The 24,298-nt window shown below is 45.6% G+C and overlaps 1 protein-coding gene across 3 annotated transcripts in view; it reads left to right on the forward strand.

The window, feature by feature from the left end:
* Positions 1–24,298, forward strand: part of MBD4 (methyl-CpG binding domain 4, DNA glycosylase) — a 245,456-nt gene that overhangs the window by 114,524 nt on the left and 106,634 nt on the right. For 2 of the 3 annotated variants that reach the window (XM_078661689.1, XM_078661690.1), the window contains exon 4: positions 1,264–1,335. In XM_078661689.1, the coding sequence (XP_078517815.1) occupies positions 1,264–1,335 (72 nt within the window). Of the gene's footprint in view, positions 1–1,263; positions 1,336–14,315; positions 15,293–24,298 lie in introns of those variants that run through there. The other variant, XM_078661688.1, reaches the window with a different exon arrangement.

The following is a 24,298-nucleotide window of genomic DNA, read 5'->3' on the forward strand; positions in this document are numbered from 1 at the left end:
GACATGTGACAATGCGAAGATGAATGAATGTTGACTGTGCATTACGCATGCTCCGCTTTAGACATGGTAGTTATGCAGTTAATCTCAATTGTAGGAATTTTAGTATTTTTTGGTTCATTTGTCCGAATTTCCTGTATTGACATGTTCCTTGATGGTTCGTACTGGTGAAGAAGGGACTCCTTTTTATGTTGAAAGACAAATTAGTTTGTTGGGCTGTGCACTAAATATACATTCATATTTAAATGATAAAAACTAGTATGAAAAGCAATCTGCAAAATGTTTACTCGTGGATGATGCTACGCGGGGAGAGTAGTATGGAGTTTCATAATTAATGGACTGTCGTAGGGATTGAACACACCGACACTATACTATAATGGACTGACTGTATTGATTGTGAGCGATGAACCTGATCCTCAGTCACATTTGACAAATTATTTTGTATGGCTAAAGTGTGTTGTCGAGAATTTGTTCAAAGAAAAGCATGTTTAAAAAAGCTATCTCCAACGCTGCTCCATTTTTCCAGCAAAACCTCTCTAGGCGGAATCTTAGCTCTGTCAGTCAACTCCTTTACTACCCTCAAGCCACCATCTGTATCCATATTCCGGTTTTGCAGTCTCTTCGAATCCACCCTCTGGAAATCAATTCATGGGATCCTAGGAGCATTAACCTCCACTGCGTGTTCAAGACCATTGTAAAAGCTCACTTGTTGTGTATTGAGTACTAATGTTACTGACTACCCCATTTTTTCCTCCTTACCCTGAACTTTTAGTCCCACTGAATCCCTGGAAATTGCAGTAGTACGAGCCATGCTTATTAATGTATCATTGGTAGGTTAGTAAAGTACTTTCTGCTATTGGCTGTGCTCCTCCATCTATCCATACATCATTGTATCACCCATGCCTGTAAATGCTACCCACGTGGATATTATTTTATTTATGTACTTTATGCAACTGCTGATAAACACAGAGCAAAACATCATATATCACTACTAAGAGATTAATGTGAAGATTTATCTCCATGTCTAAACAATTATGAAGACTATTATTGAAGTAGGCAGCATGTTGCACATATACTCTCTCTTCCACAGAAGAAACATGGTGTGCTTGTGAACTTGATGTACATGTAATTTTCTGTTCCCTGTAGAACGATATTACTACTAGCTAAACACAGTATTTCCTGGCTCTTTGATCCTAGTCTGTACTTTCATGAGATGTTGCCTAGTTAATGTATTAATGTTTTTTTTTTGTTCCACTGTCTTCGTAGATTTATTACCACAAGCGCAAGTGGAGAAACGAAAAACCAGCCCATATTTTGCCAAACAGTTTACAGAAGGGGGTAAGGCATCTTCAGAAATAGCTTTCAAAATCTTATTTTTCGGAAAGTATTTGCTTAGTATTTCAAATTCAAGCACTAGTAGGTCAGATAACCTACACACATGATATCCAGCTTTTTTGCCTCACTGGCTCTTTAAGCTATGCACCGGCATCAGGACCCTAGTGAAACAATGAGTTTTATAATTAAATAAGCGAAAATGACCTTGAGAGAGAGTAGATCCAACCCTGTACGTCCTTCAGACACCCTTTTCTAGCTTTAGGGAGCTTTCAGAAGCTTTGGAAGGGTCATCGATAAGTTGGACGTTTTGTTTATATACAGTTTTGCAATGTTGTCCACACTACACAGTCTTTGGTAGGTTTCTCCTACAGCTTTTGCTACTGTTGCCCACGAATATCCCTACCAAACCTGTGTTGCTGTCTTCACTCACATACAGGCATTATTCAATCGGATGGGACATTCTGAGGACTCTGGTGTCTATATCCAATCCAATATGAATCCTCTGGGCATTGCATTTACGCAGAAAAGCTTCTCAGATGGTGGGGGTTCTGGTAATTTTTTCTCTGGGACGATTTCTACAGCCTATCTTCCTCACTGATTCGAAAATGAAATAAGTAGTTTGTACTTTGTAACATTCAAAGTACAAACCACCCCCACCCCAACCAATACCCAGTAAACATGTACCCTCCAGCATCCTACTTGTCAGATTGCCTTGCTGATTTAAATTGATGCTTGCTGTAAATTGACGTATAGGGAGATAGCAAGAATTTGAGTGCCTATTCAGCCATCACCCTTTCTGCTATCACCATCAAAGGTCCACGGATGTCCTAGTATGTTCATTCCTCGGCGATCCTCCTTGTGCAGAAAAATAAGCCCCATGCTAGTCATCCCACCACTTCCAGAATGATATGTCAGATGTTTCTCCAGTCTTTGTAGAGAGCATTCAAAGACCACTCTTACTTAGGCAACTTCAAGGCATTTAGAGGGATGCCAATCTATAAAACCCTTCTTTTTTTGCTTTCGTTATTGTGTATTGAGATAGTTCCTCCCCATTTCCACTCCACATAAAGTTCGTACATATCTATTGGATGAGAGATTAGAAATGTAGATTCCTTGGTATGTTCTGTATTCCCTCACAACGCCTGCCCATCCCATCGCCCCGTGTTACCTACTGTTATAATAGCTGCTTGTTCAATATCTAACACAAATGGCTTGTAGAATGCAGTCATTTAGTTAGCATGGTGATTAAGTTCAACTCGTGTGCGTCCTGTGTACTTCAGTGCTTCATGTAGAAAGTCAGTGCTGTAATGTGCTATGCTATCTTGTCTTAATTTTAAGTGGTATATTTTTTTACACCGTTTACAATGTTTTACGTTTGCTTTTTGTTTGGCAAGATGAAGTAAAAATTCAGTGCTCTAATTTTGTGCCAGAATCCTGTAGCTGTACTCTTTCAACTGTGTTGGAATTGGTGAAAAATAGGAAACTTGTGGCAGGCAGAATTTTCTTCTCTTGATTGGTGCAATGCAAATCAGCTTTCTCTTGCTGCAGAGATTGGCCTTGCATCTTACAGTCAATCAAAACACTGGAAATTGAGGCTTCTTCTAGAGGATACCTCGCCTTAACTAGATACCGCAGATTAAGACTTGAAACCTGTTCCTTCATCTTGTGGACGGAAAGCTTTGCTGTTGAAATGCAATTCCACGGGTGGGGTTTTCACATTGACTTAAGTGTTCAGCTTCTTTGTTCCAGTTGCTACAGCAGAAATTAACTAGTGCGTTTGTTTACCTCTGGCAGAGCCGCAGGATGCTCGCTCGCATTTGCCTCAGTTTCTTGGGAGCACTTTTGGAATACCTGGTTGAAAAAGATGTTGGTTGTAGTGAGGATATTTATGGGATGTGTGTGTTGTGTGGGGATGTGCTCTAAACATTGTGCTGTGACATCAGTGTGTTTGTGCATGAGGTGTTGAGGAGTAGTATAAAAATACAAACATTCAATTGTGCAGATAACTGCCGTTATATTTTGGAATCGGCTCAATCAAAGTTTTAATTATGTGGGAAGAGCCTGATTCTTGTTTGCATATTGTAAATCGTTCTATCCTGCCAGGAATTAGAGTTCGAGATCTTAGCCATCTGAACTGAAAAGGAGGTCTCGCCAGTGCAGGATGTAATGGTTAAGAGTGGGACCAACTTATATTTGAGAGCTCTGGCTTGATACGTAGGTCGTTTATGCAGAAATAATATGGATCTAGAGCTCTGGGAGGTCCCTTTGAGCTATTAACATAACTTTAAAACTGCTGTACCTTGTCTGCAGGCTCGAAGTCTGTAAACTGATGACTAGTTAAATGTGAGTCTATATTGAGGTTAAGGAATGGTTTGCCTTCTAGATTCTCTGTAGTTTCTGACTGGCCTGACGGTAGGTTTTGATGTAAACTGCATTGACATAATCTCGATTGAAAAGTACTTGGTTGATGATGGATTCCACTTTTTTTTATCATTGTGTAATTGAGAAATGATCCTTCTTAATTCCAGAAATATAATTTTCAGTTATCGATCATAAAATAGTCACAAATTACCTTAAATAGGTCAGCCAATGGGTTTCATTCCACACAGTTCTTCGAGCTGAGTAAATGAATTTTAAATAATCATACTCTTCTTTAAACACTTAAAACAAGAAAATGAATGATTCATATTAACAAAATCGAATCCAATAATTGAAATAACATAAACAGCGGTAACATATAAAACAAAACGTCAAGCGAACCAGTGTTTGCTTGTAAATAACAACTAAATCCATTATAATCGTGCAAACAAATATCAGTTTCGAAAACAGATGAAAAAGATAACAAATGGATGGCTTGTACCATTTGAGATTCCTTTAGATAAAGGAAAACGTGATGTCTCTACTTGTAAAATGAGCCACTTGCAATTTTATTCACTGCACACATGAAGGAGACGTTAGCTTTCATAATCCTAGCTGGGTTCGGCGCAGTGCCAAGCCTATTTGGCTAGATGATGAATGGGTGGTAGGTTGTCCAGCCATATTTTGGGATGTTAAATAGCTCATTGAAAGCAACAGGCTTGTGACAGCTTGTTTAGTGTGCTTACTTTGTAGAGCTGCTTAGCTCGGGCATTTGCTCATCTAAGGTTCAGACTGGCCTGTCGTTTGCCACTGACTGTGGCCTTTCTTGTATTTTGAGGATTACATTATTGTTTGTCCTCTTCTCCCTTATGTTTTACCTCTCAATTTGGTCTTTTTTTGCAAACTTTCTTATTTTCAATTTTGTAAACTAAAATCCCTTTCAGGAATGCCTTTTATTTTTTCTTTTCAGCTGGGTCCTGCACCAATGTAGACCTTTTTCTAGAGTGATGCACCTACCTACTTTACCAATTCTGCTCACTTTTGAATATGTCCTTTCCATTCCTGGAACTTGTTTTACTCCTTTTGGCCCTCTAGAAACCATCTTCTACCCTCTTTGCTCTTTGATAAAGAAATCTTTTATGGTCTATTTTATTATTTTAATTTTAGTTTACTTATTCCGATAATCCGAATTTTCTGCTTTGCCCTGCATTCCGTCATGTTCCCCCATCACTTCTTAGATTTCTGTTTACAGGATACTCTTAGCTCATTGTTTTTTTTTTTCACGTTGCCGATACATTGGCCAGGTGTACTTACTCGCATGGCTTTAGATAAATAATTGGCAGATCCAATAAAAATGTAAACCTATTTTCTCTGACATATTTAGCCTCCATTTTATTAACAGGCAGTGATTTACAATGAGGCCCTACAGTGCCCCAACTCTGCAGTTCCTATTTCTTTTTAATTGTCCTAGATGACCGCAAGGCACATTAGGGCTTTTGACATTAGGAATGTGCAGACAGCATGCAAATCAAGAGAAGATTGCTAGGCTGGAGATCTAACGTTATAGGTAAGTACCTTGTCCTTTTCTCATTTTCCTGACACAGGTTCAAATTGAATGTCTGTCCTTGATATGCTGTTCAGTGAGCCTAAAACTGAACCTCTGTAGTGCAGTTTGTAAATCACTCACTTGAATTGGAGCTTTTTTCCAATTAGGTAGTGCAGATTCTGTTCTTTCTTCTTTCCAAATTGCATCACTTCAGTTTGCACTTTATTTTGTCTGTTTTCAATTCATTCATTGTCTCTTCTTTCTCCTCCCATGTCTTTCTTGGTGTGTTCTTTCCTCGAAGAATTTATTTTAAAGTTTTCATGCTCTTGCATCTCTCCCACAAGTGCATAAATGTATAGCGTGAACAAGCTTACAAATGTGCAAGATCCATAATACTTGCAGTGCAATGGCTAGCCAGGTTCAGCTTTGAGCAGAAAATCAAATAACCCAAATCTGATTGAGACTTCTAGCAGCAGATTCCTTACCTTTGAATTATCCCCAGGCGTCAGACTGGATCTGGAATTTTTTGGGGGGAGCAGTACCCCTGTGTTCCGGTTGGTGGTGTTAGGCTCAGTGTGGGTTTGTTGGTGCAGCCTGCGCTGGAAGGGACGTTTGCGGTGCATATTTTGGTGCCACCCAGGCGCGCTAACATCTCTTTTCTTTCTGCGCCAGTGAGCGCAGTTCCAGGAAGTGCTTCCCCTTAGTGATTTTTTGACTAGGCTTCCTCAAAGTTTTGTCAAGTATTTTTGAGGTCTAATCTCCTGCTGTGGCAGGAAATGTCATCAAAGAAGGCCGGCTTTAAGCCCTGTGGTGCCTGTCACCACAGGGCTTGGTAGTGGACCCGCACCTTGTTTACCTCTTGTGCCTCGAGCAGGACCATGACCCGAAGGCCTTTCCCACTGCTCCGCAACACACCTAAAGGCCTAGGGGGAGCGATCCCTCAATCTCCTGGTGGCTCGATGGTCAATGCCTTAGAGAGGAAGGTCCCAGGAACGGTTGCAGAGCCCGAGGTCATCGATTGACTTCAAATAGTAAAGCCACTCCAGTAAGTCAAAGTCCCATAAAAGTCCTTGTCGAAGCATCCGTCGGCTAATGAGACTAAGGAGCGTCGCCACTGGAGGCCTGGCTCCACTGTTGAACAAATGCCTTGAGTTTCTCGGAGCCTGAGTGACTCCCGCCCAACTCTGAGAGTTTTGAGTCGATGCACCTCCCATTCGGGTGGTTGGTTCCTGCTGATGTCCCTTTGGGCCCCGTGGGTTCAGGAGGGGCCACTTCTGGATCAGCTGCGGCATCCCAACCCTCCTTGGTGCCGGTCCCAAGGCAGACTCAGGGTGGGGTGTACAGCAGCATCCTTACCTGCCCAGCCACCACAGTGCACGACCTTTCCAGCCCCTTCGTAGTTGTCAATGAGGTTCCTACCAGCACTGCGCATCACGAAGTCTGCCCATTTACCATGGTGGGCACCCAGTTTGTGGCAGTATTCTTCATCACCTGCCCCGCTGGCAGTCCATAACATCGGACAGGTGGGTTTTGCCGATTGTCCGAAGGGGCTGCTCCCGCCCTTTCGAGAGTACCCCTCCCACGATGCCACCTACTGATGACAAGCTGCCGGAGGACCACCTGTCATGTTTCTGACAGCAAGTGACTGCTCTTTTGGCCAAAGAACCCTGGTATTATTCCCGCTAATTCCCAGGGACGGAGGCCTCCGTCCTATTCTAGACCTGTGCTCCCTCAACTAGGTTCAGGTTCCATCTGTCATGGACCCAGTAGACTGGATGTTAGCATTGGACTTGCAGGACACATTTTCACATTCCCGTCTTGACGGCCCACAAGTGTTACCTGTGGTTCACGGTGGGGCCATAAGCACTTTCAGTTCACTGTGCTCACCTTTTGCCCTCACCAGCGCCCTTCGGGTGTTCACTGAGGTGATTGCAGTGGTTGCAGCTCATTTGTGGAGATCAGGGGTGGCAGTTTTAACCAACCTTGATTAGGTTAGCGGCAGATCCCTCTCCCTTTCCTAATTTGATCCCATGGTAGTTGATGCATAACTCCTGGTATGGGACGGCCATCTGGGAGAGGCGGATACAGAGGACTTTGGCGGAATCTGGACTCCATATCAACAGGTTGTAGCTCTGAGAGATCCGATTGGCATTCCAGGAAGGCTGGTGCAGGTGTTCACGTACAACACCACTGCCATGTGGGACTGCAACAAACTGGGCGGTATAGGGCTGTGGACCCTTTGTCAAGAGGCCCTGCATCTCGGAACAGTTCTGAAATGGCAGGGCATATCCCTGGTGGTTCAACATCTGGCGGGTTTTCTGAACGCCAGAGCGGACAAACTCAGCCAAAGATGGCTACCGGATCACGAATGGCATCTCCATCAAGAGGTGGTGCACAGTCTTTCAGCAATGGGAAGAGTCTAGCCTAGATCTGTTCGCCACAGACAAGAATGCGCAATGCCAAGGCGGTTCTTGTTTGAAGCCTTTTTATCTCGAGTGTAGCTTGGGCCTCCTGTACGCCTTTCCACCCATACCACTCCTGTCCGGAGTTCTTGAGAAGATCAGGAACAACTGGGCCCAAGTTATCCTTTTGGCTCCGGACTGGGCATGAAGAGTGTGATATCCTGATTTGTTGAGCATGGCTGTCGGTCGTCCAATCAGGCTGCTCCATCAGGTGGATCTTCTGTCACCGCAGCAATGGTGGGTTCTTCACTTGAACCTGTCAACGCTCCACCTTTTTTTGCGTGGAGCTTGATCAGTGACAGTGGACAGCTTTCGACTTTCTGCCTAAAGTCTGTAATGTTGTTTTGGCAGCCAGGCGTCCATCCCCCACAAATGTTTGCCTGCCATTGGGCAAACTTTTTGGCAAGATGTACAGAAAGACAAATTGATCCCCCTTTCTTCCATCCTTTCTCAGGTTCTTGTTCATCATTTCCCATGCCCAGCAGGGCTCTGCTCTAGGCATGCTGAAGGGCTATCTCCACCATTTCGGCTTTTCTGCTGTTGCCTTTTAGCCATCCCTCTTCAAATCCCCATTTGTAAATAGGTTTCTGAAAGGTTTACAACATTTGGTACCACCTTCTCCCTTTGTTATGCCTCAGTGGAACTTCATCCTCGTCCTCCCTTTCCTTATGTGCGCTCCCTGTGAGTCTCTGCACAATTGTCCACTAAGGCTCCTTACCGTCAAGACTGCCTTCCTGGTTGCAATAATACCTGACCGGAGGGTCAGTGAGCTTCACGCCTTGTCATCCAAGCCTTATCTTAACATGTTCCCATACAAGCTGGTGCTTGGTGCAAGAGTTCCTTTCTTCTGAAAGTGGCCATTCCATATCATGTAGGCCACTCATCACTCTTCCTACTTTTTACGCTCCACCTCACCCCTCTAAAGAAGAGTGACTCACTCCACTATCTGGACCCAAAAAGAGCGTTGTCATTCTAACTTGATCACACACTGCGATTCCAGGTGGACGACCAACTCTTCTTGGCCATGTCTGGGCTGAGAAGGGATGGGCTGTAGAGAAAAGGACCATCTCACAATGGAGCATCCTCTGTATCGAGATCGGCTACGCATTGTCTAAAAATGACCCCCCTGAGGGTTAGCGTGCTCCCTCTACCAAAGCAAAAGCTGCAACCACTGTGTTAGCTTGCAGAGTTTCGGTCCTGGATATCTGCTATGCAGCAACGTGGGCCGCCTAGCATACTTTCACAAAGCACTGGTTTCCAGACCGTCTGGTTCGTAGAGACTGGCACTTTGCTCATTTTATTCTGTCTGAGACTTTCTCATGTGAAATTGGTCCGCAGACCTACCTCTGGGGAGGTATTGCTTGGGTATTAATTCAAAGGTATGAAATCTGTGGCTAGAAGTCTCTTATCAGCTGACCAAGTTATTTGCCTTCAGTAACGCCATATCCGGTAGAGACTGTCTAGCCACAGATTCCTTACTGACCCACCCATCCACCCCGCTCTGCTAACTGGTTTTGGTTTCTAGGGCTAGGCCTGTGACCCTTTCAGGTCCCTAGTTTTTCCACACCAGTGTACTTTGTGGCTCTGCGCTTCTGGCGAGAAAAGGTGTGAAAAGTAACTGATATCAGTGCGCCTGGGTGATGCTTATATAGGCACCGCGAACGTCCCTTCCGGCCCTGAAGATGCCACACTCGGCTGAACAATGCCACCTACAGGCACGCAGGGATAGTGCTCACGAAACAAATCCGGATCCAGTTTGATGAAGATTCAAAGATTAGGAATCTGCGGCTAGACAGTCTCTTCCAGATAAGGCGTTACCAAAGGTAAGCAACTTGTTAATTACGTCTCAGGCTGTGACTAGAGGCATCTTTCTCATGGGTGTACAGTCCAATAAAGGGAAACGTTTTACAGCAGAATAGGCATATATGTTTTCAAGCTGGTGAGTGAGGTGGCTTTGTGCTGATGAACGGTAGGAAGCAGAAAGGGAGTGGATAAAGCATAGTGTAGATGATGTGTGTACAGCATAAGCTCCCTTTTGGTGCTGTCATGCATCTCAAGATACAGGAGGGTCTTTCTAAAAAATTTCTTTTGTCTCTATGAACCTTGTTTTTGTAAGGAGTCAGTGAATTGTTGGGAGCCATGCCATGCCATGCTTTGCTGAGTTTATGGCTATCTGGTGTGCTGTATGCTTCCCATATATCACTGAAATGGGTCTTGCTTGTAGCTGATGCCTTAGCTTCATCAAGGAGGCATTAACCACTGAATGAACAAGGAATTGTGCAATAAATAGTTTTGTCGTTTTTTTGTTGAGCATTTTGCAGTTCTGGTTGAGCTAAGTGAGGAAAGTAAAGGGTTGAAGCATTGCACTCAAGAGCTGTGGAGTACAATGTATGGGAGCTTTGAAACAGGAACAACATGTATGTGGTGTTCAGAGTAGTAATAGTCCTGAATTTGATCCTGGGAAAGGATAGACTCCGAGACTGAATCCTTTTGTTTTACACAATGACAATTTAGTCAAATGCTCTGTGATTTTCTGTGTAAACTTCTGGAAGGAAAATGTAATCTTAGTACAGAATAGAACTATTGAGTGGCAGAGCATGAATGCAAACTTTGGAGGGGTGTATCCTATAACTTATCAGTTTCATAGAAGAGGAAATCTCACCACATCCAGATGGATGCCCAGGATCTTTTCAAAACATTTAAAGGCGAATGTTCAGGAGTGCTATCCGGTTCGATGTTTGTTTTTTGTATAGCAGATAGTTAGTTTCCAACTGAACATTCAAAGTCCGTGGCAGTAGGGGGCCCAATAGAAGGAAAAAGCTCAACATTTTTAGTGGCCATGGCACCCTGTGTGTCCCTACTCTCCTCTGTGTGCATTATCTTCTTTATCATTTCAGCCCACATCTGGCAATCTTCCTCCCCCCTATCATCCATCCTCACCCCCGTGCATATGGCATTCCGCCACAAGTGCCCATTCTTCTATATCCCTCATCCATTGCCACATCGTGGGGGCCACCGGAAAGAAACCATTTTATTGCAATTCTGCGCTTTGCAGGGACCAGCCCCAGTCGTCCTGCATAATCCTAGTCTGGGGACAAGCAAAAAGATTCAATAGACAGTGCCTCATGCTATGCTCGAGTTACATGTGAATAGCACTCTGGAGTGTGTACCACCGCTCCTCAGTATGTACATAAGCGTTGGCAATGCCAGACCATGTGTGTGAAATCTGCCCTAAATGCAGCTAGTGTTACAGCAAACAAATGATGGACGGAATGCTGATAATGCAAACATTCTCCCCCAGTCAAAAGATCTGGGTTAAATCCATCGTTCTTTTGCCCACTACGCCACCCCAGTTTGCAACTAGGGCATCTTTCTGACTTGTCTAGACAGAGCCTTATCAGTCTTGTCAGCGAAAGGGAAGCTCTGTGTAGGACCTAAAAGTATGCTAGCTTAAAGTACGCATTATTAGAAACTCCCTTTACCAGTGTGCATGCTCTCTCCCATGCCTTGTCAGTCACAGGCCCTGCTATAATCCGCTTCCCATTTACTCCTCACTCAGAGCGCTATTCTTTGCCTGTCCTGTTTAAGGGCCGCATACAGCAGGGATACCAGATGCCGGGAAGATCCCATATCTAAAACTACCTCTAGCGTATGTGACACCTGCGGCATATCCAAAATTTATCAAGTCTATTCCAGACCTCCCACACCCTTCTCCTGGTTTCCAAGAGCTCATGAGTCCTGCCAGGGTCTGTCTGATTGCTATCACCGACCCCTGCATGCCCAAGATCACCCGCCACTTGTTAATCTCCCATTGCTTATGTGCCGTATGGGCTACTTGTATGCCTGGATAGCGGAACCTGTCCACCTCCCACCTCAACTTGAGTGCCGGGAGTGACTCTCGTGACGTGCCCTCCAGCCCAGCAAGCGGGAAGGCCAACGACCTGTCAAGGTTGACTGTAAGGCAGGAAACGCTCTTGAATTTCCCCAACTCCTGCAACAGTCTTTGCATCGCCACCTCCGTTTTTTTGGGACATAAAGGAGTGCATCGTCTGCATACAGTGAGACTGTATGCACCTGAACCGCCACTCTCCCAGTGCAACACGCAGATGTTCCGTCAACAGGTCCATGGTTACAGTAAACTAGGGAAGTGAGAAGGGTCAACCCTGATTGGTAGCCCGCTCCATGCCCTATTTCTCCGTGGTATATTCTCCGTATCCAGTCCTGAGCCACTGACACCGTATATAACAGTTTGACACCCTAAGAACTTTGAGCCAAAGCCTAATTTGTCGATAATTGCTTGCATGTAATCCTCTAGCCGCAGATGTCTTACCTAAGAATTATCCCCAGGAGACGCATCGGATCCAGAAATGTTTTGAGAGTAGCACTCCTGTGCGATAGTAGGGGGTATCGTTCAGCTCTGCATGGCATCGTTTGCACCAGACGTGATGTGGGCAGGGCCTATATAGGCGACACCCCAGTGTGCTGATGTCCGATTCGGTTGCGCAGGTGCTGCCCATGGTCCCTGATCAGGTCCAGACCATACTCTTCCAAGCTATGGCAGACTGGAGAGATGCAGCCAAGTTTATGAGCAGTTGTGGGCTGGACATGACAGACTTGCTAGGCAGAGTGGTTTCATCGCTGATGGCCTTACGATGCGACGCCTGGCTTAGCACTTACGGACATGTCCTTTGATGGCTGCTGTCTTTGCGGAGACAAGGTGGACTCAGCACTGGTGCTCTTTAAGGATAGCAGGGCTACGACCAGGTCCTTGCTCCTTTCTATGGCCCCCGTCAACCCCAGTCTGCCTTTCATGCCAATGGAAGGGGCTCCCAGCTACGTCTTTACCTGCCAAGCCACCATGGCACGCAAGCTACCCATCGGTTGCGTGGCTGAGGAAATGGTACCCCCAGCCTTTGTGCGTAGGACCGCCAGAGGTTGAGCTAGTCCACCTCAGCAGCTACAGCCAGGTGTCCCTCTGCCAAGACGTTGTATGCCTGCCACTGGAGCAAGTTTGTGGCAATGTGTACAGAAAAGCAAGTTGACTCCTTTTTTGCTCAACTTTCTCAGGTCCTTGTATTCCTCCTTTCTCTTGCCAAGTGCGGATCTGCTTTGGGCACCTTAAAGGGCTATCTTTCTGCCATCTCAGTCGTTCTACGGTTGTCTGATCAGCCATCCCAGTTCAAATCCCCTGTTGTGAACGTGATTTTTTTAAAGGTCTTCATATATTTCATACATCTTTTTCTTGTGCCTCTGTGGGACCTCAATCTAGTACTCACATTTCTTATGTGCGCTCCTTTTGAGTCACTGCACAACTGGTCTCTGTCTCCTTACCATCAAGAGAGCCTCCCTAGTGGCGATAACATCTTCCTGGAGTGTCAGTGAGCTCCATGTCATCTAAGCCTCTGTACCTAACCATCTTCCAGGACAAGCTGGTTCTTCGCACTAGAGCTTTATTTCTGCTGAAAGTGGTCAGTCCCGTTCTTGTTGGCCAGTATATCACGCTTTCTAACTTTTTAATGCTCTGCCGCATCCCTCTAAGGAAGAGGAGCAACTCCGACTGGATCCAAAAAGAGCATTGTCGTTCTACCATGATCGCACAAATAGAGTTCTGTGTGGATGACCAACTCTATTGTCCTCTTTGTCCGAGCCAAGAAGGGGAAGGCTGCGCAGAAACGGATCATCTCCTGATGGATCCTGCTCCACTTTAAAATCGGCTGAAGGTTTGCGTTCTCATTCTGCCAGAGCTAAGGCTACGACCACTGAGTTAGCATGCAGATTTCCTGTCCAGTCCTAGGCATCTGCCTGGTAGCAACTGCCTGAGCAGTCGGGTCCATCGGGACGGGCACTTTGCCCGTTCGGTCCTGCAGGACGTTTTAATGAGTCTGTTTCGCAGACCCACATTAAGGGAGCTTTTGCTTGGGTTTCTATTCTATCAGATTAACATGTTGATTACATTTGGTTACCCCTTATCTGTTAGTCTATCTATCAGAAAATTTCTTACTGACCTACCCATCCTCCCGCAAACAGATTTCGAGGGTCCAAGCGGTTTCACTTTCAGGGCCCTAGTTTTCCAACACCAGTGATCCGTGTTCTTTGTGGGTCCGCGCTCCTGGTGTGGAAAGTCGCAAAAAAAGAAACTGATTTGAGCGCATTTGGGCTGCTGCCTATATGGCACCACTCACAAAATTTCTGACACGGAGTTACTGAAGGTAAGAGACTTGTTCATCTTTCCCGTGCGTCTAGGCTTCTATTTGCCATTCTAGTATTTTCAGGTCTCTTAATAACTGGATTGTTATTTGGCTTTGTGGGAATAACCATGGTCATATGTTACAAAGTTGATGGGTATGTGTCTCCATCCTCCTGCCATTAAAGGAATACATTTCTTGTAATATCTTGTGCAGTGCTAGATCAATCAGTTACCAATATGCTCTTGTAAAGGAGATGGATAAGGTTAACAGCATTTATAATGCAGAGTTAGTGTTAAGTCTGCAGATGGCTGCATAAACAGTTCACATACGGCCACCTGTGGATGTTAATAAATCTGTTCTCAAATGGTTAGGATTGATGATGTGCTATAATTCATATCAAGTGTTCATAACGTTTACCTTTTTATTTAGAACGACAGTCCAGAGACGACCTGACGGGTGGTGGTGGTGGTGAAGACACATTATCTGGGTATGAAGATGCCAGTGATGAATATTTGGAGCATCTTTTGACTGACACTGATGGAGACAGTGAAGACTTGGACTTTGGGCAGTCTTCAGCGCATTCCTACAATGGAGCTGGCCCCAGCGGACTTCATTTAACTCCCTCCGCAGGGAGCACATTGGCAGGCCTGGAAGTAAATTGCAAGACTGTAGAAGGTGCAATTTTAAAGACTGAGCAAAAACAGCTGTCAGTAGTAAAGAATATCAATGAACATTTGAGGAGAATGGAGCGGCATTTAGCCAACCTTGTGAAATTTAACCGCCTGTACATACGTCGCTCACTGGGCTTAACTGGTGAGTTGGTCAGGGAAAATGCCTCCCAAAGCCTCAGTCTGCAGCGCATTGCAGAGACTTTAGAAAGTGCGATCCCATTTCCCACAGCCAGCGGTGTACGGATAACTGCTGACGTGGCTCCCTCATCAGGGTCTTCCTCCGTATCCAGCGACTCCAGTGACGAGGAATGGGCCAAACGTCCTTCCAAGACACCAAAGAAGGCCAAACGCAGTCGTGAGGATGGCATGGTGAAGAAACGGAAGAAAAAATGAATGTTTTTTTTGGTTGCCAGTGAGCAAACGAAAATACGAACTGCTCAATGTTCTGCGGACATGTTCCTTGTGTTCATTTTTATTGTTCTATCATGTATGCCACCAGTTGGGAATTAATAACTTGCGGATTCCCAACTCTTAATAAATCTTATGATTGACATAAGGTCTGATGTTTTATAATGGATACCAATTAAATAGTTGATTGGTGATAATTCTTGTTGGATTTTAGGGATTTTACCTAATTTATTTCTCTACGTCTCTGTTGATTGCAGTTGCAATTGTTTTTCCTGGTAAAACGTGTGAGCAAGAGTACCATTAAATTGAAACTAGCCCAGGAGCGTCCAACTCTGGTAATGTTTGTTTGTTTTTGTCTGCCTTTACCAAGCAGCACCCTGTATATTTCATTTAGAAAAACTTATTCTGGTTGCCCATGTTCTGAGGAAAAAGAAAATGGTTCTCCAGCACGGCCTCTTCCGTTTGGTTTGCATGCTTGGAATGGTTTTCACCTTCTGCACAGGTTCAATAGATCACTTTTAATAATTTGCATCCTGCTTTGTTTTTTATGTTGGATAAAGTCTGAAATCATTCCCACTACCAACCCCCCCAAGGGAAAGCCAAGTTTGCTTTCTCCATCCTTACAAGAAGAATTTCTGGACATGCTTTTTAATCTTTCCAGGTCTGCTTTCTCTCCTTATGTTAAACTATTAATGTATGTCCTTTAATACCATTTTATTTTCTATTTTCATGACTTCTCGCATTCCCTATATTACATAGTTACCTATTCACCTCACCATTCTGTAGTACTCTGTTTCTGTTTGATCTTCATAGGCGATTTCTGATGTAAGAAATTATGCTATATTGGCTGTTTTTGCGCACATGCTGATTGGTCTGTTTTCGTTTATTAGGTACAACATGCATTAGTTGTTTTACTTTAGTTTTGTGATGCCAAGTTGTCTCCTATCATCGTGTTTGCCCCAATTAACTAAAATTCCCACCTCCGGGTCTGGTCCTTAGCCAATGTTCATATTTTTAATGTGTATTCTTTTAATCCTTTTTTTTCTGCTGAGATCGAGCAGCTATTGCTATGACTTGGTTACTTGTTCAGAAATGACAGTGGTAGGTGGCCGTGGTAGGTGGTCTTTTTCAGTTTTCTTTCTCAGAGTTCCCACTACTGCCACGTCTGTGAATCTTTATATTGCTGGAGGAAGAGAACCTACTTCTTTCAGTTAAAAGGTATGATAAAAGTGCCTGTATTTTTTTTTTCCCCCCGCTAAAGAAGGAAATATTGAAGGTTCAGTCTGTATTGTGGAGAGCACACCTTAGTGCACGGAGTATGCATGTACAGAAATGCCCAATTCAAATCTTTTATTCTTCAAAACAAATAGTAAAAGTAAAACAGCCAATGCATTTTGTTCCAGTAACAAATCTGAACCTATTCGCGGCTGCAATTAGACGAAACAATTAATGGCTTATGGTGAGGTATATTAATCATTATAGAATTAAAAAACATACCACATTTTATAGTATTCATGAGTCCAAAAAACAAAATTGCCCTTGAGCATGAAGACCGGATGTCGAGCTGGGAAGGGAAAGGCCCACAGATTTTTACCATGCATTGTAAATCTGTGTTAGAGGCATATGAGCTGCAGATTCTACACTTAGCATTAGATCGTCACCTCGTGTTGGGCTGCGGTGATTGCATGTTGTTGTCGTCTTGGAAGAAGTCTTTGTAGTCACAAGATAAGTGACTCCTCCCTTGGACGATATTGCGCATGGGCATCGGCTCCATCCTTAGATTGTTTTTTTCCACCACTGGGTTTGGATGAAACTTTTACCGGTTCGAAATCTACTTTTCAAGTACTTCTACGCGTAAAAACTTATTTTAACTTCACCAAACTACTTTCGATATCGATAAGCGTCGACTCTACTCCATCAGCTCGATTCCGGTCGTCGACGCAGGCCGTTGGGCCTGTCCACGCCGTGTGGCCTACACCTCATGGAAAGGATGCCATTCAAAATATGCCCCGAGTGTGGAGCAAAGTTTCCACACAGTGACCATCACGAGGTCTGTAACTTGTGCTTATCGCCAGAACACGACAAATCCAGCTGTACAGCCTGTGCATCCTTTCGATCCAAGAAGACCATTCGAGATCGGAGGGCCCGTCGACACGACATGCAGAGATCAGCTCCGGAACCGGTGGATATCTTCGACAAAGAAGTTCCGCTCGTCCCCGAAGAAGATTCAGACGATCTCCAAATCTTATCCGGGGCAGATGACTCCATACCATCTGGTCAGCGCGTGAGTACTACTGCCCCTGCCCCATACCCAGCACCCAAATCAAAGGCAAAGGTCAACACTCCACCTCCAGGGCCCAGTCTCGACCGAAAAAACACTTTGAAAGCCCCACCATCGAGCCCGGCTCTGAAGAAAATACTCAAGCCTTCAGGTAGCACGTGCGGCTTACCGAGCAAGCCGCACGAGCCGATCCCACCAGCTCCCTCTGCACCGAAACCGAAAGAAGTCCCGGCTCTGAAACCATAGACTTCTAAAGACAAAAATATGAAGCCAGCGTCTGACGCCTCGAGGCCGACGAGACCAGCTTCTACTCCGAAGCCAATATCTTCGGTACCGAAATCTACGCCAAAGGACACAGTAACAATTCGTAAGGCTAAAGACAAGCGGCAACCATGCCCGGAACCGAAAAAATCGGCGCCGGCAAAGGTTCCGCAGGGAGAAGACCTTTTCCAACCTGATCCTCTACAAAAGAAGATATACATTGACCCAAAGACAGGTCATGTATCCACTACACCACACCGGAAGAGGAAGTCAGACACAGCACCTACACCTGCAGTGCCTGTCAAGAAGGATTCTGCCACATCTCCTATGCACCCTTCTTCTCCTATACTTCCTTCTCCTTCATCTCCTGTTCCCCTTAACATTTCATCTCAAAATTCTCCTGAAAACTCTCCTCCTCATTCTTCACCACATACATCTTCAAATGATGATGAGTATAGCATATGGGGACGGGTAGACCCCGATCTTTTCCCCTACCCTATTGATGATCCAGATTGGGAGTACCCAAACAAACAATATGTGCTAGATATTCCTGACCCACATTCATATCCATCAAAACCTTCTCCCCCAGAAGACATCTATCATGGGGTCACCATGCATTCAGATGAGGCAGAGGAAGATTTTTTATTAGATACATTTGAACAATCACAAAAGTCTGTTCAAATTCTGCCTATGATTAAAGGGGTCATCAAACATGCTCCAGAAGTATATAAGGATCCTGTACGTGCTAGGATTCTAAACCCTAGGATTGAGAAAAAGTACAGGCCTGCTCCTGGGGATCCTGCCTACATTAAAAGACAGCTACCCTTAGATTCACTAGTCGTGTCAAATGCTAGAAAAAGAGCAAACTCACGGACATCAGGTGAAGCACCACCCCCTGATAAAGAATCTAAGGTGATAGATGCTTCAGGCAAAAGGATAGCTGCACAAGCTACCAATACATGGTGTATAGCTAACACACAAGCCCTCCTTCCTCGACGGAAGAACACAGAGAGTCCGCCTACCACCGTACAAGTCAGAGGCCTCCGAAGTCATCTGCGGCGTCCCCCAAGGATCATCTCTGAGCCCCACCCTCTTCAACGTCTACATGAGCCCCCTCGCGGCCATCGTACGCAAACACAACCTCAGCATAATCTCCTACGCCGACGACACCCAGCTGATCCTCTCCCTGACCAACGACCCCGCCGCCGCCAGAGCCAACCTGCACGAAGGGATGAAAGAGGTAGCCGAGTGGATGACGATCAGCCGCCTGAAACTGAACTCGGACAAGACGGAGGTCCTCATCCTGGGCTCCTCACCCTCCGCCTGGGACGACTCCTGGTGGCCCCCCGCCCTGGGCACCGCACCCAAACCGACAGACCATGCACGCAACCTTGGCTTCATCCTGGACTCCTCCCTCTCCATGACCAGGCAAGTAAACAACGTCTCCTCGGCGTGCTTCAACATCCTACGCATGCTACGGAAGATCTTCTGGTGGATCCCCACCGAGACCAGGAAGACCGTCACCCAGGCCCTCGTCACCAGCCGTCTGGACTACGGCAACGCCCTATACGCCGGTACCACCGCCAAGCTCCAGAAGAGACTCCAGCGGATCCAGAACGCCTCAGCCAGACTCATCCTCGACATCCCACGAACCAGCCACATCTCCGGACATCTGAGAGACCTTCACTGGCTCCCCGTCAACAAAAGGAATCACCTTCCGCCTCCTCACCCACGCACACAAAGCCCTACACGACCAAGGCCCGAGCTACCTCAACAGCCGAGTCAACTTCTACGCTCCCAAACGCCACCTCCGATCAGCCAACCACGCCCTCGCCGCCGTCCCCCGCATCCGAAGAGCGACTACAGGAGGAAGGTCCTTCTCCTACCTGGCCGCCAAGACCTGGAACTCCCTCCCTCCCGACCTGCGCCTGACCCAAGACCACCTCTCCTTCAGGAAGAAGCTGAAGACCTGGCTGTTCGAGCAGTAGTGGCACACCCCCCCCCCCCTCCCCCCCCCCCCCCCCCCAGCGCCTTGAGACCCTACGGGTATGTAGCGCGCTTTATAAGTGTCACTGATTGATTGATTGATTGCAAGATATGACAGGGCTCACTATGATCAGTTAGAGACACTACTACATTTATCTGACCAATATAAGGCGCAGGCAAACGACCTTATACAAGAAGGCAAGTTAATTTCAAATGCCTCAATCAAGTGCGCACTTAATGTAGCAGACACTGCATCTAGAGCTGTAAACACTGGTGTCCTACTTAGACGTCATGCATGGATACGCATTTCAGGATTTAAGCAGGAAGTGCAAATGACCATCTTAAATCAGCCATTCAACCAACATCAATTGTTTGGACCAGAGGTAGACACAGCCCTTGAGAAAATGAAGAAAGACACCGATACAGCCAAATCTATGGGAGTTTTGCAGTCCACACAAGCTAGAGGCTCCTTTTGTCGCTCCTTCTATAGAGGAGGCTCCAAACAGACTGGAGCAGACAATACAGCTTCCTTCAAATCCAATACACAGACATCCTCCAGTAAAGGATATTTTAGAGGAGGCTATAGAGGCAACAACAATAAAGGAAGAGGTCAACAACAATCGTACCTCTTCCACCACAAAACAGTGACTTGCCTCTGCTCCCCCAACAGCACTCCACTCCTCGGGGGGGGGGGGGGGGGGGGCAGACTAACACAGTTCCTACCTGTCTGGAATTCCATCACAACAGACAGGTGGGTAAGACAAAATATCCAGTATGGCTACTGCCTCGAACTTACAGCTACTCCTCCACACATACCACCCAGGCAGCAACCAATTTCTGCAGAACATCTTACACTGCTCAAACAAGAAGTCCTATCACTTCTTCAAAGAGACGCAATAGAAATAGTTCCTTTACAACATCAAGGAACAGGGGTTTACTCGCTGTATTTTCTAATACCCAAAAGGACGGGACACTAAGACCAATTCTCGACCTCAGGCCCCTCAATCACTATATACACTCAGATCATTTTCATATGATCAATTTACAACCAGTGCTCCCATTGCTGCAACAAGGCGACTTCCTTACAACATTAGATCTAAAGGAAGCCTACTTCCACATTCCTATACATCCTTCTGACAGGAAGTATCTGAGGTTTGTACTAGAAGGACAGCGTAATCAATTCAAAGTCCTTCCATTCGGGGTAACAACTGCACCAAGAGTGTTCACAAAGTGCCTAGCAGTAGTAGCAGCACATCTCAGAAGACAACAGATACATGTCTTCCCATATCTAGACGACTGGCTCATAAAAGCCAAGTCATTCAATCAGTGTGTCCAACACACATCTCAGACAATTCAAACATTGCACAACTTAGGGTTCACAATCAACTACACCAAGTCGCACCTACAGCCCTCATGTACAGCAATATTTAGGGGCTACAATAAACACTTCTACAGCTCTAGCGTATCCCAGTCCAGCACGGATACGGAGCATTCAAGCCTTAGTCACAAAGTTTCAACATCAACACTCTCTCCCAGCCAGAGTGCTCATGAGACTAATAGGCATGATGGCATCTTGCATCTTTATTGTACCATATGCAAAACTGCAAATGCGTCAGTTACAGGAATGTCTAGCACAACAGTGGAATCAGGCTCAAGGACAACTAACAAACCTGGTGTTGGTGGACAGCCGCACACATCGCTCTCTGCAGTGGTGGAACACCAAAAACTTGACAAAAGGGCGGCAGTTCCTCGAACCTGTTCCACAAATAGTACTTACAGCAGACGCATCTCTCACAGGATGGGGAGCCCATCTCCTACATCATACAACTCAAGGGCAATGGACCATTCAACAAAGATCGTTCCGTATCAACCACCTAGAGCTGCTAGCAATATTCTTAGCGCTCAAAACTTTCCAAGTACAAAACAAAGCTGTCTTAATCCGGACGGACAACATGACAGCCATGTACTATATACAAAAACAGGGGGGGGGGGGACACTCTGTACAGCTGTCCCAGCTTGCACAGAACATTTGGAGATGGGCCATTCCACAAAACATATATCTGTTAGCAGAACACCTTCCAGGAGTTCACAATCAGATTGCAGATCTGTTAAGTCGACAGACACAACAGATTCACGAATGGGAACTACATCCACAAGTTCTTCTACCATTCTTTCACAAGTGGGGTCATCCACACATAGATCTGTTCGCCACACACCACAACGCAAAATGCCCAACCTTCGCCGCCAGGTTTCCACACCTGCTTTCCAAGGGCAATGCGATATGGATGAACTGGTCAGGCAGATTTGCGTACGCTTTTCCGCCACTACCACTAATAGTGCGCAAGCTACGACAAGTCGCTCAAACTGATTTTAGTGGCTCCCACATGGGCATGCCATCCGTGGTATACAACACTGCTAGAACTATCCCTAGTTCCACACCAAAAACTACGTCTGACACCATCCCTGCTAACGCAGAACCATGGCGACATCAGACATCCAGACCCAAACCAACTGAATCTGGCTTCTGAGGTCTTAGAGTTTAGTTATCTTAACTTACCACCAGACTGTATGAATATCATTAAAAAAGCCAGGAGACCTACTAGAGCTTGCTATGCTGCGCAATGGAAAAGGTTTGCCATTTATTGCAACAATAACCAAATTGATCCCCTAGATTCTTCCATCCAAAATATCATTTGCTACTTTCTACATTTACAAAGATGTAACTTGGCATATTCATCTATACGCTACACCTGGCAGCAATTGCAGCATATTTACAAAATAGACAACATCTGTCTTTATTTAGAGTGCCTGCTATTAAAGCATTTATGGAAGGATTAAAAAGAATCATTCCTCCCAGGTTACCACCCTCTCCAGTGTGGAACCTAAACATTGTTCTTACAAGGCTCATGGGACCACCTTTTGAACCTCTACACAAATGTGAATTGCAATTCCTCACATGGAAAATAGCTTTTCTAGTAGCTATTACCTCTCTTAGGAGAGTTAGTACGATTCAAGCTTCCATTATACAAGAACCATTTTTACAACTACACCGTAATAAAGTGGTTCTCAGAACAAATCCTAAATTCCTTCCAAAAGTCATTACTCCGTTTCATTTAAACCAATCTGTAGCTACCAGTGTTTTTCCAAAACTCAGACTCTGTAGCAGAAAGAGCTCTACATACCCTAGACCAGCGTTTCCCAAACTGTGGTCTGCGGACCCCCAGGGGTCCGTGACACATTCCCAGGGGGTCCGCAGGACTTGAGTGCCCACCGTCTTAGTAAATAAAAAACAAAACGCCCATGCGCCCTCACAGCAGATAAGAGGTGTGAATGCTGGCGCCGGGCGGCAGGACTACAATACAATCTGGCCCAGACAGTTGTGTTTCGAGATTGCAGAGCATTGGAGGACCTTGAAAGGGCAGGAGGGCTCTTCTCCGTCTGGAACTGCATGTGAGTATTTAATTAGTGTGTACGCATTTACAGTAAAAGTGCGCGCATGCTTTAAAAACGTGTTTCCTTTCATTAGCGCCTCGTGTAACATAGCTGCCAAGGTTCCAGACTGCTGTGATATTTTCATAATTTAAAGTAATTATGAGAGTCATTTTAACACCCATGAGTGATACTTTCTCCCGAGTAACATGAAGCAATGGGAAACACAGAGACTGTATTCATTATTTCATAAAGACTTTTAGCTCACACTGATAAAATTCTTTAATAGGTGAGCGGCCTACTGCCCAGGGTCCGCCGTGCTGCCCGCTACTTGCAAGTTTAGTGTGCCACATCAGAGGCGCTAAGTCACCCCGGCCAAACGAATTAATGCGCTAATCATACTGCACAAAAAAAACTGCACAGTTCTCTGTAACACGGCGCCAAGCAGCACTGGATGACCGCAGTGCGCCTTTAAAGGCATAACGAGTTAGGACAACTAGGAGAATCAGCCATAGTCTTAGCGAGTCAGTGCCAGGGCAACAGGCCGGCCCACAGTCATGGACTCTCACTCCCACGGCAACCAATTCTGGCAGGTACACGCATTGAACTGGTGAAAGTTCTCTGGGCTGAGGACAACCACTCCAGCGACCGCCGCTGGTTCTCTCTCAGCCTGGCCGCTGGGGTCGGGTCAATCCGGTCACAGTGGGATCAATTTAATTAATAATTACCGGCTCTGTGCGAGCGACTCTTCCAACATGTTGCCAGCAGGAAGTACTTTTACAAGTCTGCCACTGGGAGTAAGATCAGGTCCAGTCGCGGATCATAACTGCCCTGGTGCCATGATTGCTCCTCACTGCAGTGCAAATTTCATAACATGCCGCCTATTTGCGCCGCAGCCGATTTTTTTTTTTTTTTCTTCTCAAAAACACAGTGGCTGGGAATGAAAGTAGCCATTGGGCAGCCCCGGAACTGACTCTTTATGTCAGTCAGTGAATGTAATGAGCCTCGGGCCATACCTTCTGCAGTTCACACACTCAAGTGGACTCTGCCAGTGAGAGCTCAAAGGCCTTCTGAGAGCCTGTGCCTTTTGAGCATCAGGCTGCAGCTCAACCCCCTCTCTCCCAGCAGCACAACACAGAGCACTTTGACGGTGGCGTCGAAGTACCTGAGAAAGACGCACGTTTTGTCTTTGTGTTTAGAGTCTGCAGAACACAGCAAGACTTCAAAGTAAATGTGACATTTCCTTTCTTTATATTTCAACTGAGCAGGACACTTTTAAAGAAATGCACTGTAAAAACAGAAGCCTTTCCTTCTTTTCATGTATGCGTGCAAACCTGCTTGTCCTTTCTGCTCAATTGAAAGGATTCAAACACGTT

Source organism: Lissotriton helveticus, chromosome 9, assembly GCF_964261635.1.
Source record: "Lissotriton helveticus chromosome 9, aLisHel1.1, whole genome shotgun sequence".
In the NCBI taxonomy this organism is placed as follows: Eukaryota; Metazoa; Chordata; class Amphibia; order Caudata; family Salamandridae; genus Lissotriton; species Lissotriton helveticus.